The sequence below is a fragment of the Macrosteles quadrilineatus genome, unplaced genomic scaffold (assembly GCF_028750875.1).
Source record: "Macrosteles quadrilineatus isolate MER2022 unplaced genomic scaffold, UCM_ALF_1.0 Scaffold_1__1_contigs__length_201487025, whole genome shotgun sequence".
Classification (NCBI taxonomy): domain Eukaryota; kingdom Metazoa; phylum Arthropoda; class Insecta; order Hemiptera; family Cicadellidae; genus Macrosteles; species Macrosteles quadrilineatus.
This window is the reverse complement of record NW_026542594.1, coordinates 170,066,112-170,082,270: the sequence shown is the minus strand read 5'-3', so window position 1 is coordinate 170,082,270 and position 16,159 is coordinate 170,066,112. Positions and strand designations below refer to the sequence as shown.

The window sequence follows — 16,159 nt, the reverse complement described above, 5'->3', positions numbered from 1 at the left end:
TGAGAAAGAGTTTCGATAAAGGCCTAAGCAAGCATGCCAGCTGTTTTATTCGAAAACCATTCAAAATTTCACAAGTTACCTTTTAACTTTTTTTGATATCTCTTATGGTTTTCGAATGAAACGGCTGGTACACTTATATCAATCACCCTGTATATTTAATATTTCAAAAACCTTTACTAATTACAAACCTTTATCACAATATAAAAGTGGTTTCAATATCCAATAATAAATCAAAACAATGTTTAATTCAAAAGTATATACATATATACAGGCTTTATTGTTTATTAAACATTAAATATGTATCGTTACAAATGTACAAAATCAAATGAATGTATTGCGTCATATGTCCAGGATGCTGTCCTGATCTAGAGGTGACAGGTTGTCAGCTGTTACAGGACCTGGCAAGGAGTCGTCCAGGATCTCTGTGACGTCCTCCATCCTGCTGACAACAATATTCTTGGTTATTTATTTTCAATGGACAACTCAAATTATAATAATGCATACATTGGTAACAGTCTTATGACAGAATATGAAATAGCTAGAATCAAAAACTAGAGTACATAGCAGAAGAAGACAAGGCAAACATAGCAATTCAAACAAAAACAAGGATAATTAACAATTTTTAAGCTGATTAAAAAACTATGAGAAGGTTGCACGAATTGGCATAATCGACTATTGGAAATGCAGTGTGATAGAGAAATACATAAACATGGTAACAACAGACTCATAATGCGATATCCTATGCAGACATTTACTCAGGCAAAAAATCTACATTTATAATAATGACGAAACAAGTACATAGCTGATGATGACAAAGGAGCTGATTAAAATTTGGTCTTTATTTACAAGTAGTTAACACAACCATATTAAAATTTGAAAGACAATAAATAAGCATTAAATTGCGCTTTGAGTTGGTTTTACATTGTACGATTATATGGTTATAATTATATGGTATAATCATATTATAATTATATGGTTATATGGTTGTGAATTATATGGTGTTCAAAAAAGGCAGAGACATAATTTTACGTAGTGATTCCTTTGGTAAAAATTTGTCTGTATGTGTTTTGGCAAAAACATTAATAACTCTTAATTGATTCGAGCTAAATAAAAGCTTAAAATTTTGCAAACATTTATTTGCATCTTATTGGCCGTTAAATTTGTTCGAAATGTGAATAAGTCTTTTAAACCGTTTCAAAATATCGGCTATTTCAAATATTGTATGCCGAATTCCACGAAAACCGTGAATTTTACAAATAAATTACACGATACATAAACATTTGTAAATTTCTTGCAGATTTAAACGATAACTGATCAAGCTTGGTTTGGACAAAGAATAAGTAAGATATTAATTCCTTTCATGCTATACCTACAATTTCACCATTTAAAAATGTTAAAGCGTAATTTTAAAGTTGTAATTAAATTAATTAATTTGTGATATTTTGCGTATTTTTAATAATATTTTTTTTTTTATTATTTAGGTGAAGTGGCAGAACATCATAGCTATGGTAGATGTGTAATACTACAGTATACCGAACATTGAAAGAAGCAAATTTTATCAAACTGTGTCCTCCCCCATTGCAAACTCAATTAGCTTGAGTATAACTGCAATAAGCATTTTGTACTTATATGCCAACCCCGTACGAAGGACGGGTACTCTGCTAGTTATTGACCTAGTCTCAAACAAGCATAATCTTTGAAAAGAAACTGTTGTGTTTCAAATCCGAAAGGTGTTTTTTTTTCTTACAAGTACCCTCGTTTTATCTTCCATTATCTACAATAATATTCTACTGATATATGAATGACAGACTTCTCTGCTGAAAACACATTCTCGTATGCAAAATTGTTGAATCAAAGTATAAATTTTTTCTTTCACCATCTATAAAAAATTGGTCATAACTTTTAAAGCTATGGAATAGGCAGATGGAGGCCAATATTTTAATGGACTAAAGTGTTTTAGTAACGGGTTGGCTTTGGAAACCTCTATTATGTCCTTGCAAATACTCTATTATAAAATTTGATCAGTGAAATTCCTAAAATATTATAAGCAATCTAATCCTGTCATCTTACGATCCTGACTTTTTACGCTTGTAGCTAAATATGAAAAGGTTCTAGGTTTAGGTTCCATAAATGTAAGTTAATTAGTTAAATATATCTGTGTGTTACCTATCCTCGACACTGGGTGTTTGGCTGAGCAGCAGTCTACCAGAGTTTCGTCTGTACCATTGACTACGACAACTCATCAGTAAATAGCATGCTGCTAGCATGGACAGCTGTACTCCTGGAAACAAAAAATCAACTTAAAGGCTGATTATTGCCCTTTTATCCGTGTATCACTTACACCCACTTACACGCATACCCATGCGTGAATGCAAAAAATACAGAAAAATTACAGGTCTGAAATTTTACTTGAAGATAAATCATAAACTTTGCCACCAATGATACAAGCTGTAAGCTAAGAAAATCCCTTGGATTCGTTTTGGACGTTTAGAGAAGTAGCTTTTGGAAATAGATCCAAAATTGAATAGTCTCAATGACAAAACAAATTATTTCTGCACTTACTTTAACCACTGACTATTGGATACTGAAGAAGACATCCCATCTTTATGGACCAGCTGTTACCAATTTGTTTTATTAAAAACGAAAATAGTTGTGTGTGCCCGTCAAAGGATTCGCTAGTGTCTAAAGTTCTTCATACCTTATTTCTGTTGCTGACCAAATTGAAGGGTCATAACAGATGCAATAGCTGATAATAAATCATTCCATTATTTTGACTTGGCAAAAATTCCGTATACCTGACATAAATCAGTAATTTATACCAGCAGAATTTGTTGGTGGTTCACATAAACTACAAGGATTTGGATTTTAAAACTGGTGACAATTTTAACACGAAGTTGGAATGTCTAATTGTATCAATAATAACAGTCCTCACCCATTTACATTTGTACTGACTTTTATTTCAATAAAGTCGTTAGGAGGTATGTCCTGCTACGAAGCTGTTTGAATTAAACAAAAAAAACTTTGGGTAACTTAGAAGAAGTCCTAATATACTCTTCCTTCTATGATAAATCTACATAGGAATAAAGAACCACATTATTCTTTCCTGCGTCCTAAACTCGTTGCAAACCAGAGGTGAACTGCACAATCTAAACTAAAGTAATCATAACTTTATCTGGGAACTTTATTGTTATTAATGTTGTTCTTGTGTTTCTATTTCATACAGCTTGTGTAAGGTAGAACTCTCAATGATTTTTTTGTACATTTTAAACAACTGCGAGACAAATTAACCCTTCAGGCTCAATGTAATTCAGTAATTTCGTTACATATTTCTATGTTCTCCCTCATCTTTTAAAATAAAAATCCAAATTATTATCAAACCATTTTTTTGCTAACACAATGATTAAAGCTTAATTTATTGGTGATTCAATAAATCTAATATGCTTTCAAGGGGTTTTATTTAATTTTAATATTTATAAATTGAAATTATGATAATAAATCTCAAACATATTTGCACTTACGCGGCCAAATAGATTAAACTGACATTCCCAACTCGATATTATGAGATACAATGTTTTTGGAATGATACGTTTTGGTCTCATCAACCCCAAGTACAGTTGCAAAGTTTTTTTACAAGTTTTAGGAGTAGAGTATTCATTAAGTTTAAGTGTTTGAAGGTTAAAGTGTTTATATATCTATCTTTGAAATCTATACCCTACTTTCTTCAATCCTAAGGTCCTTCAGTATTGTAAGTGATGATTTTTACCTATTTTTCACGTCTTCCTAAATTGTTACGCTGTACAAAGAGTATCAGTTATTTTAAAACTAAGGTACGTTAATTTAAATCATGATATACAATATAGGCTACGCTTAGCCATTAGTTGTTATTAATTAAAATCAATCTCCCATTGGTCAAGTAGGGTGGTTGTCTTGGAATCGTGCAAGTTGGCTTCTCATTCAGTTTTAAATCTGTAGTTATTTTAGTGTGTTTAATCTCAATAACGTTTAGACAACCAATCCACAATCGTTGTCTGGATATTTCTCTGCTATTCCAGAGTATATTTTATTATGTGTGCTTCACTGTATGGTATAATACCAGAGGAGTAGGGATTGATTATAATTCAATAATTTTATCTCGTCAGGCCACGCACAATATAACAGAAATACAGTATATTAGTAGTGGAACCTCGATAACAAAATCCTCAATAACAAGAGTCATTTTAAAATCCCTTAGAACTTATTTTACCCTTGATAACATGTTATTGCAAACCTCGGTAACAAACAACCTTGATAACAAGTCTTATTTTATAATCCCCATGAGAGTCTTAGGCTATACGAACAAGAAACAGTGAACAAAAAATCGACCCTTTACATTAACCAGACAATCTTCAAACTGTCTTCATTTATTCCATAAGAATTATAAATCCACAAGGTAGGCCTATTAAGCTTAATCTATAGCCCAGGTAAGCTTGGGTTCACTCTGTTCCTAAATATTGTTAGATGAGTCACCTGCCACCAGAGACAGCCAGAGTCTGTGAGGACGCAGGAAGAGGACGACAGCGATGGCGGTGTAGAGGATGGACCTTTTCCACAGACCGCACCAGAGCACAACATCCCAGCACCTTAACACTGGGTGGTCTTCGTTCCTACGTGTAAACAAGAGGATGTACAGATTAAATTGAGAATAGCAGAGGAATAAGGGGACAACAGTAAAATAGTAGGGGAGCAAAAGTAGGTGTGGAACAGTAAGAGGGTGGAACACAGTTGAACTGAACTAATGTAGTTGAAGAGGTAGAAGAGGAGATTTTTGAAAAGGTAGGATAGAAAATAAAATATCAATATTACGTAAAAAAAAATTATTAGTGGAATAGTTGAATAAAAACGAAGGTGAGTAGTTTTTGTTGGATATTGGAATGTTAGAGTTATATTTAAATTTTTTTAACGAGAAATTATTTTAAAAGACATCTTTAGAATGGTGAAATTAACTACTTTAATGCTCTAACCTAGATGTTATAAATATTTCATGACATATTTTATATAATATTTTATCATAAATTATGAATAATGGATACGAACATTGACTTCACACTTTGAAATATAGACCATAGTTTAGTGGTATCTCCATAATTAACTATTATCTCTTTTATTTTTAGTTACAATGCATAATTAATATAATTTATAATGGTGATGCATAAAAGTTGCTATAGTATACAATAAGCTGCTTTTCCAGTGTATCATGGTTCAAAAGTTTTATGAGGAAAACACTGATATACTGGACAACACACTGAAGGGGGCAAATTTTTACGAAGTGCTTTTATACTTTAAATCTTGCATCAATTTAAATATGGAAATGGAAGCTCTATCTCTCGAAAGTGTATTTATGTTTTAGGATAATAAACTTGTAATCTAGAATTTTAAATGTTTTACTATTCGTACATCAGATTCATTAATGATTCCTCGTATGAAAATTACAAGAAAATAAGATTGGATAAAAAATTAGGAAAACAAATGGATCAATAACTACACAATATAAAATCAACCATAAACAAAAAAACTATCAGAGACGAGCTCATTTATATGACGTATTAACTAATCTTTGTCAATTTATAATGCAGCTTATCACATTATATTGCTAAAATACTACCCAAACTCTATTTATCAGAGAAAAAAGTGTATAGTAAAATAATAAATGTAAGAAAAATACAGAAAGCACGCGTTTGCAGAAAACCACACAAGACCCGTGCCTCTCAAACCCAACATGAATACTGAATCAGCGAACATGTATCTTCTCTGATGTGCTAATACTTGAATTCTTGATTTCACATTCACATCACTTCATCAAGTATACATTCTGTAGATAACTGCAGGTTTTAAATGGTCAGTAGGATGTATTTCAGCGTGATCTTTCAGTCAAAAAAATACTACGTAAATTTATTTATATATTTTGTGATGAATTAATGCTGGAGTTCTAAAGCTCACATTGTTATTACTTCATCAACTGAGCATTTTCACATGATGCTGACTTTTTAAAACCAACTTAGTTTAACTTAAACTAAAAAAAATGTGTGAGGACTGTACATTTTTGTTAATTTATGTCCTGTGACTTTTGAATTATCAACTCTTGATTTTATATTCACATAACTTCATTGATTTTTTATTTAAAACATGATATTTCATTTTAAATCTTAGGGGTCGAATAAGCTGCATATTCAGTCCTATTAATACACCGATGTATGTTTTAATTACAGTCATATCACTGCTTATTCTGTGTTGTATGAAAACTTAATTCCTTTATTTTCAGTACACTCTTATCTTCTAATATACATGAATACAGATAAGCTGGCTTTTTTTAACAAACTCTTCAATAGAACGTATTTCGTATACAAGTTGAATATAATAATTTAGTTGTGTATAGCCTATTACAACAGCTAAAATAACATTTCTGCAAAAAGCTAAATAATAACATCAGCCAGAGAATCTTTTGTCTTAGATTTTACAAGAAAAAATGTATGACATATGGAACATTTATTTCAAATATATTTTATAACACTAGTCCAAATTTTTTTCCACAGCAGACCAACTAAACACTTTCTGCAGTCCTTCCTACAGCCCGTCTATGTGCGTAATAAATGGCTTGCAATGTTTGTGTTTAATTAAACAATGAGTGAGAGTTTGTTTTCTCTGGCGAATACTTCTTTTCTGATTCACAAATGTTTCAGCATAGGATTTCTCAGGGATTTATACAAATTAAACACAACGTATAAAGTTAATAAAAAGATTAAGAGTAGAACAGAATCTTAGTAACAAATCGACTGCAGATTATTACGGAGATTTCCCATAAGAGTTAGTAAAAAAAATGTTCTTATTACGTTTCGGGATCTAGAATCTTATCTTTAATAATGTCCAAAACAATCAACTCAAAAAATAAAATTATCTCATGCCACAAAAAAGCAATGTTCAGGCAACGGGTGATATTATTTTATAAAAGCTGCATTTGAACGTTACTAAGCGAAACTTTTTCGTATGGTGCACGAATATTAGTACAGAAACTGTATGGAGCATAAACACAAACAAATAACCTCAATGACCTGGAGTAAACATGTTTTGAATTCATATTTAAAGGGAACTGTCTAAAAATTCCCAAACCCGCTGTTATGGCTATAGTTATAGTTAGAGTATGGACGTTTGGGCCAGTGACGAAATTTGTTTATGTTTATGGTTCATACCGTTTCTGTTCTAATATTCGTGGCATGACAGACTCCTTATTTCTATTATCATAAACAAATCAAAAGCATGCTTTTTTACACTATAATGCTTCTTGAGTAATCGAACCTCTTACCTTATACATACTTGTAGGAACAATGTGATTGCCCATGTGATTTCTAGGAGCAGCACAAGGAAGGAGGCAGCCCTACAGCAAAAAAGTTGTTTATTAAATCTTATATAACACTTGGTAAAATATCGTATCGTTATAAATAAATGTGTAACAACAATCCAACTGAATTTACTAAAATCCTCTACAATTTAAAGTGGTGGCGGCTCCTCTCTGTATACTGTGGTTTTGACAATTTTTGGGTCTCAATTTAGGAATTAAGTTATTAATGTTTTCGAAAATGCAATTTTTGAGAAGAGTAAAATAGGGTACGAGAAAGAATATAATAAAAAGTGTTTTGTAAGTCATACGAGGTAAATTAATTAGTGTAATCATTGAGTATACGTGCAATTGAAACTGAAAATACATGAGTCCCGAGAAGCCTGGAGGCAACACATTTCGAGATTGCTAGACTTTAGAATTCCACTCAAGGGTTTTAATTACAACCCAAGAGGAAAAACAAATGTGCGAGTCCTCGTAAGGGTTGTAAGTGGTCTGTTGAGATTAAATTAGATCATGCGTTGTCTGATCCTTGGATAAGGGAAGAAGATATTCAAAATTCTTGAAATTACTTATTTCTCAACGAAACAAAGATAATAGGGTAAGACCCTATGCATTGTATAAGTTTTGAATCAATAGTTTGAGAAGTAAGTGCATCGATTCTAAATAGTGTCTTGGCGCACATTGGCCTTACCTTTATCTATTTTTGTATCAACATGGTTTCGACGGCTGGATAGAAACTTTTGACTGAAATTATATTTCTTTTTGCTCAGCCTACATCTATATATACAATACCCCTGTCGAGTGAGTAAATTTTCCAATTTATTTTAATGAATGACAATCAAACAGTTTCAAATTTTAAAATGACTACCATTTTGGTTAGGAGTATCATATCGACCTCCAGATTGCACCATTTAATTTCTATTGATAACACCCTTTAAAGTAAGCTGTTACTCGATAGGGGCTTAAATTCGAAAATTTGGGGCTGCCCCCAAAATACCCCATTGTAGGTGCCAGCCAAGTTGTGACTTTGATGAAAAAGTGCAAACATGCGCCAAGATTTATTTTCCTACTGCAACGCGTTGAAAAGTTAACTGGGGGTGACCAGACTTTTGCCTAACCCTGTAATAGTATATTTCGTACCTAGGGCCGAAAATGAGGGTTTTCCGGCTCGAGATAGTTTTTAAGTTCGAGACGAAGTCGAGAACTTAAATCGATCGAGAGCTGCAAAACCATTTCGGTCCGTGGTACGAACGCTATTTTTCACCACACTATACTCTATTACCACTATTCACCACCATAATAATGCACACTGATAGTCAACACAACTACAACTTTAAGGTTATGTGAAGAAATAATTTGAGGAATCAGCAAAAATAAAAATAAATAGTTGCTAGGCAACGGTGACGATAACACAGTTCTATTGCAATGCTATGGATTTTGATTGTGTATTTAAAATGCATTAATGTTTTAAGTAAGTAAGCGGACAGCTGATTTTGCGGCCCCGGCCTGTAAAAACCTGCTCGGTCCCCAAATTACGATGACAGCTGGCATGGCCAGCAAAACGTAACTTTCAGCCACCAATTAACGTATGTAATACACCCAAAAACATCATAGTGTGGTGAAAAGATTATTTTGCAGAAGTATTATACTCACACAAATTGTACCCCTAGAGAACAAGTACATTTGAAAAATCATATAATTGTATTAAAATTGCACACTTATTTCATAGAATGATTATAGGGTAATTATGTAGGAGTGTATTATAGAAGCGTCATACTCACACCAAATATATCCCAAGGGAGTGCTGATGTATGGTTATATCCACTCCTACCCCGCACAACACTGCAACACAAAATACATTTTTAGGAAAATCACAGTCTTATATTAGGATATCTGTGTATTTTACACTTTTTAAAATAGTTTTTACATTTTTGCTTTGTAATTAAGGTTTGTCGTTTTTTGGTTTTACTCTGTTGATAAGAATTTTTAAGTAGCCCTATGGTATGTCGGTGTATTGAGTAGTTATAATTTTAGTTCATGAACCTGCCCTACGTTTTAACTACACGACGTTTAGGGAGGTTTGGAAACTCCTCCAGGGTAGTTAGGTAACAATAGTTAGTCCCTTGAAAACGGGAGGAGCTCCCTTACCTCCCGAAACGTCGTGTAGTTAAAACACTACTTATCGTAGGAAAAGATACGAGGCGAATATTCAATCGAAATACTGCAATATAAAATAGTCAATTAGACCCATTCGATTATCAAATATATATATACCCAAACGAATCCCAATAATCAATTTCGATGTTTTGAGATCACAATAATTCATCGGACTATTTCATCACTTTAATTACACGAGATTACTAATATATGAGTGTCAAGGAAGAGATGATTTAAACATTTAAACTGGATTCAAACGATTACAAATAGAAAACTAGATAACCTTGGTACAACACGAGGTCTGATGTCTTTAACCTATCCAATGTCCACCAGTTATCCACAGTTAACGGTATGAGGTGATGGTTGGGAGTGCTGTCGGGGGGGGGGGGGGGGGCAACACTATCTGAAAATCAAAATTGAATCTGCGGCTGTGACCAGTGCTCGTTACGTCGGCTTATTAAACCCTTGGCTTTTGGAATTACCTTTCATATCGTCCAGCTTTGTCAGCCGAAGCTCTTTAGTAATTTACTGGCTGAAACGTAAAACTCACAAAGTGGTTACTTTGATTGAGTATATGCTTTAAGCAGTTAATTACTTTAATCAAAGTTATGGGTGTATTTATAATAGTTCATCTCCAGTTTACTCCAACTGTAAAGATATATAACTTAATACATTATCTAATAGTTAATTTTGGATATTTAAAGTAGTTTTTTTTCACTACCGTTATCTTGAAAGATGATCACAATTTACGTCTTTGGTTAACAATTTTTACAAAAGTGGATTTTTTTTAGATTAGTGGTGTAATTTGTAGCAATATATTTTACGAAATGGACCAAAATTAGAATTTTAAGACCAAAAAAGAAGAGGAGGTTTTATAGTACAACAAATTATTAAGTCCTAATATTGCCTCAGTTTCCAAAGTAAAAATCTTCATGCCATAAAAAAACACTAAGCTGTGAAATGTAATAATGAAAATACAAGAAATGCAATAAACTAAAATAAATTGCTCCGCAAAGATTCTTATACAGTTTTGAATGATGATGAAATGTTTGATAACGATAAAGACAATTTGTGTTAATAACAGTAAGTCAATTTATGTTAATTAGTTGTTGAAACTTATTGAATATATGCTGGCTGAATAATGTTGGTAGTAAAATGTTATCCCTTTCTATACGGCCCTCACCAATCCACATGGTTTCCTATCAAAGAGTAGAATGTGAATTTAATTGTTTGTTTGTTACACTTTTAATAGTACTCTATGATAGGAAACGCCAATGATTTCATATCTATGAAAACCTTTTATAGTGTCCTTTAAGTGGATGTTTCATGTAAAAACATCTACTAATGTTTTATACTCTGCCCTTGGGCCAGATTAATGGTTATTGACTCCGGCTTGCAAAACACTATTTTTGTTCATCGAATTAAGTTTCAAATTCACCAGATAACTACCCTAGTCTGGTAAAATAGTTATTTGTGTTGCTAGCGTGCAAAGTGGCACTTAGCCACTCAAGAGAACTGTTTACGTTTAGGAATAGTTTCTCGGTTGCAGAAACGAAACTTTTTGCACGAAATCCACTTTGAGTCTTCCTACAGTTACCATTAAAAGTAATACTACATGTTCTGTTAATTACTTATCAGATAAGGTTTTTTATTTAAATCTTTAAACACAAATGTATTTTTAGAGTAGTAAAGTGTACAATTTTGTCTTATTCGGAATTGATTTTATTTATAAAATATATATTCTACAATATAATTTATTCAGATAACTGTTAGGATATTTGTTTGGAGTTATATGTTTAAAGGTTTGGCAAATCATTCCAGGCTAAACTTATGTTAACTCTTTTGGTATTTTACTGTAACCACTTTCAAAATAACCACCACTCCTAGCTGATCCAATCTACTCACGATTTTGTGTATTTATGCCTTAAATCTGGAATGCGGAAAAGTTAAAGAGTGCATGAATCAGATAAAAAAAATGTTTAAAGTAAAATTTTGAGAAATAAGTTGTTTTGTAAGTGAGACCTAATTTAAATGAAAAAATACTACTTTTTATGATAACAGGGGACAAGTAAATATTTTTATTACTGTTTAATAATGCGAAACTATTAATGGATATGTTTCCTTGTGAAAGACTTAGTTCAAAAAGTGTTTAAAACCTAGTTTTGTTAGCTGATCGCATTATAACATCAGTAGCGATTAATAATATCACAAAGAACTACCATACTTCTATTAGTGGGGGAGCTACGTATATCAAAACTGCAAATTGTGATAAGAAAACCCCTTTTGGTATGAATGTAGGTTATGGTCCGACAACTAAAATAAGATGGGGAGGCATTGCCTAAAGTTGTTATAATTCAAAATGGCGGCCATTTTTCAAAATGGCTGCCCGTATTTTGTGTTTACTTAGTTATTTACTAATAAAAGCTTGAAAATGGCATTAACACTATTAAATATTGGTATAATCTTATTTTGGAGATTCCGGCCTTTAATTTAATACCAAGTTTGTAATACATTACAATTATATCATCTCTATAATCTATGGCTGAAAATGTACTTGTGTTCAGCCAATTCTGAAGGTCACCAAAAAGCTGTTTATTTAAGAGTTAAGTTATTCACCTACAACGTTTTATTTACATAGTGTGTTTTCACATTTGCCTACATCCATTTCGAGACATAAGAAAAATAAAACTAATGTGAAATCACTGTAAAGAGAGCTTCTTCTTCCCCCTTGAGATATTTTTTCTATAAAAATATAAGAGGATAAAAATGTCAACAAAATTATGACACTTTCAATTATTTTTCTCAACCAGGTTGGTAATGCTAAATAGACAAATATTGCCAAACAGCTGATTCTACAGGTCATTGTTTTGTTTATTATTATGTATCGCTCACGTTCTGAGTGTAGTTTTTTTTAGGAAAACCTGTACAAATTTGGCCGTTGCAACCGGGCCTAACACGGTGCCAGTTCTGGGGGTTTTTATTTTTTTCTGATTCAAGTGAATGAAGATTAGACTCTAAAAATGGCAAGCCATTACACTTAGTTCCTCAGAGTGACTTGGGTAGATATTAACCAAAAGCTGTTGATTGGACCATTTTTATACTGTGCCAAAAGACAGATAATGATAGTTTGATTTGTTCTGCAAATAATAAAAGTGTAAATGCTTGTAGCACCGGATATGTAACGCTTGTCAAAAACTTCAGAACTTTGATGATATAAATGGTTTACCCGCCGATATTGATATAGATACAGGGTGTCTCAGACCACCCGGCCGGCTTGTATAGCTCCAATATGAAAGCAAATAGAAACCTAATTGCAACTGGAACCCCCTATTTTGACCCCAAGGAATTCAGCTAAATTATTTTCAACCCCAAAAAAGCACCCCAAAGGGAATATTTTGGGGGGTGGGGGTGGTTTTTGGGAAATTTTCAAATGTAAAGGGGGGTCGTGTTATACCTCTTTTTAAAGGTCCTTTAGTCCTGAGTATTTTAGTGGAAAAAGATTTAAATTATCTTCATCCCTATTTACAGGGTGTTCAAAAACTTACAAAAAATAGACCTTTGAACTACTTTTCACTGTAAAGAGGTGGAATTTCGTGGGGGGTTCAAATTTTGATAACACTTTAATTGCTAAATGAGCTTTCAAAAAACTCTGGTTTTAACCCTTTTGCTATCTTTTTACTTATGTTACGCATTTTCAAACTTTTTGAAGTTTCAAAAGCTGTTATCTCAAAAATTTCAAATGGCAACATCGGTTTCATTACAAACCACATTGTAGCCCTTAAAATTTGCTATAATTTTTGTATTTAATGTTTTTTAGTATCTTCATTGGTTAAAGAGATATAACGAAATTAGTGTATTTTAATGTTTTATTAAATGGTATTCAAAGTGTTTGCTGTTGCAAATGTAAACCTGTAGGTCTCAATTAAAACAATTCTTGTCTAAAAAAATAAAATAGTACTCAGATTGTTGATCTTGGAAGATTGATAAAGGTAAGAACACAACTGCAAATATTCTTAGTTATTTTACAATTCCATGGCTCTATTAGTGCTTTGAATGAATAATTTGTTTGAATCAGCATTAATAGCCTACATACCGATGGACTTCTACAAATGCTTAAATTGCCTTCCATTTTGTTCCATGCAAACACCAACTCTGTTTATGCACGTAGTACTTCTTCTCCACTATTATGGTACTGTATTGCTATTTTACTACCGCAGGTGCATTCACCTCTCGTAGAGATCCAGTAAGTTCCTTATAATTTGTTTTATCTGATCAAACGTGACCAGTTTCACGCACACGCTCATTGATTTCATGATGATTTTTTTTTTATTTACCAGTAGCATTTATAGACAGTATTAATTCAAAGCACTATTAGAATTTTGTAAATTGTAAAATAACTAAGAATATTTGCAGTTGTGTTTTTTCCTTTATTAATCCTCCAAGTTTAACAATCTGGGTAATATTTAAATTTTTAAAACATAATTAGTTTTAATTGAGACCTAGACGTGTACATTTACACACACTTGCAAACACTTTGAATACCATTTAATAAAACATTAAAATACACTAATTTTGCTATATCTCTTTAACCAATGAAGATACCAAAAAACATTAAATACAAAAATTATAGCAAACTTCAAGGGCTACAATGTGGTTTGTAATGAAACCGATGTTGCCATTTGAAATTTTTGAGATAACAGCTTTTGAAACTTCAAAAAGTTTGAAAATGCGTAACATAAGTAAAAAGATAGCAAAAGGGTTAAAACCAGAGTTTTTTGAAAGCTCATTTATAAATTAAAGTGTTGTCAAAATTTGAACCTTCCACGAAATTCCACCTCTTTACAGTGAAAAGTAGTTCAAAGGTCTATTTTTTGTACGTTTTTGAACACCCTGTAAATAGGGATAAAGATAATTTAAATCCTTTTCCACTAAAATACTCAGGACTAAAGGACCTTTAAAAAGAGGTATAACACGACCCCCCTTTACATTTGAAAATTTCCCAAAAACCACCCCCACCCCCCAAAATCTGCCCTTTGGGGTGCTTTTTTGGGGTTGAAAATAATTTAGCTGAATTCCTTGGGGTCAAAATAGGGGGTTCCAGTTGCAATTAGGTTTCCATTTGCTTTCATATTGGAGCTATACAAGCCGGCCGGGTGGTCTGAGACACCCTGTATAACTGTTTTCAATTAAAATCTGTGTGGGTGGAATGAAATTAATCAGAAATACCCCCACCGCAGCAAACCTGCAGACTAAGCAAATTTCCATTTGCCTGAGTTGATTTTCAATTAAATGTATTTAATTAGCATTAGGTTTTATGAGTACCTAGGCTTGCTGCTACAGGGAGGGTAAAAAAGTGTGTGTTTTTAGTATAATATTAATAACTTAGTATAAAATAAATAAATTTACCAAGTTCGATCAAAATGTATACATAAACAAGCAAACTACAACATTTTACAACATTCTCCATAAGAATAACTTGGGAATTTTAAAATAACAATTTTTGGAATTTTCTCCGTAACCAATAATTGTACAAAAACACTTTTATATACTAAATTATTTGTTTTTATATTAAATTATTAAATTAAATTAAATTATTTGTTTTGCTCTTTAAAAAGTCCGGAGAGAAATTAGAAAATTTTGTGTTTAGAGGGTCAAAAATTAAGAAAACCAATTTTTACCCCATAAAACCCCCCGTAAAAACCCGTTCCCATGGTCCAATCATGATGTTTCGCGAACTCATTCAAGTTTATCCCGCCTTTCACCTTCAAACCAAATTTCATCAATATCGGACAAACAATACTCAATTAATCGCGTTCACGGACACACACACACAAATATATACATATATAAAAATTTGAACGAATGGTGTTTTTGGCCTTTGGGTCATTAAAATGATAAAGTAAATCGATCCCGGGCCTAGGTCTTACCATGTAACTACGGTAATAGCTACTTCCCTATAGGCAAATTAGCTAAAAATGGTGTTGGTAGAAATATTCTGCAACTTATAAAATATAGCGCTTTTTTATTTGGTGATAAAAATTTTCTGTAAACAAATTTACGTTTATTACCTTATTACTGAACTTATTTACTTAGCTTATACCTAAAAACGTAAAAATTTATCAGAATCGCCATTTTGCATGATGTATATCAAAATAAAATATATAAAACCCAAAATACGGGCAGCCATTTTGAAAAATCGCCGCAATTTTGGATTATAGCAACTTTGGTCAGTGCCTCCCCATCTCATTTTCATTGCCTAACCTTAAACTACATTCCCACCAAAGGGCATACTCTTATCACAGTTTGCAGTTTTCTTATGTTTTTTTTTTTTTTTACTTTAGCTTCCCCACTATATGTGTAAACATTCAGCAACCTTACTAATGTGATGTTGTATACTTTACAATGATCGTTTCGTTTGATAAAGTATAAAGCAAGTATAGTTTAAAATAAAAATTCACTGATAGATCCCTATAAATTACTTCGACTCGCAAGCTATATAATGTAAATATTTAAGCTCTTGTGATCTTCAGAAACAGATATAGTCCCTACTGGGACTGAAATTCTCTGGATTTTCAATCTCCAAATGCACCCGAACGTTTCGCATCATTACAAAATTCTTTTGAATATTGA

At 32.3% G+C, this 16,159-nt stretch overlaps 1 protein-coding gene across 2 annotated transcripts in view; it reads right to left on the bottom strand.

Annotated features, from left to right (window-relative positions):
• Window positions 1-241: 241 nt before the first annotated feature.
• The window catches only part of LOC128989761 (uncharacterized), a 91,010-nt gene continuing 75,092 nt past the window's right edge, over window positions 242-16,159 (bottom strand). The window contains exons 2-6 of one of the 2 annotated variants that reach the window (XM_054411801.1): window positions 9,154-9,214; window positions 7,337-7,408; window positions 4,507-4,643; window positions 2,167-2,281; window positions 242-442 (exon numbers count right to left, since the gene is read on the bottom strand). In XM_054411801.1, the coding sequence (XP_054267776.1) occupies window positions 340-442; window positions 2,167-2,281; window positions 4,507-4,643; window positions 7,337-7,408; window positions 9,154-9,214 (488 nt within the window). In that variant the 3' untranslated portion in view covers window positions 242-339. The remainder of the gene's footprint in view (window positions 443-2,166; window positions 2,282-4,506; window positions 4,644-7,336; window positions 7,409-9,153; window positions 9,215-16,159) is intronic. The other variant, XM_054411810.1, reaches the window with a different exon arrangement.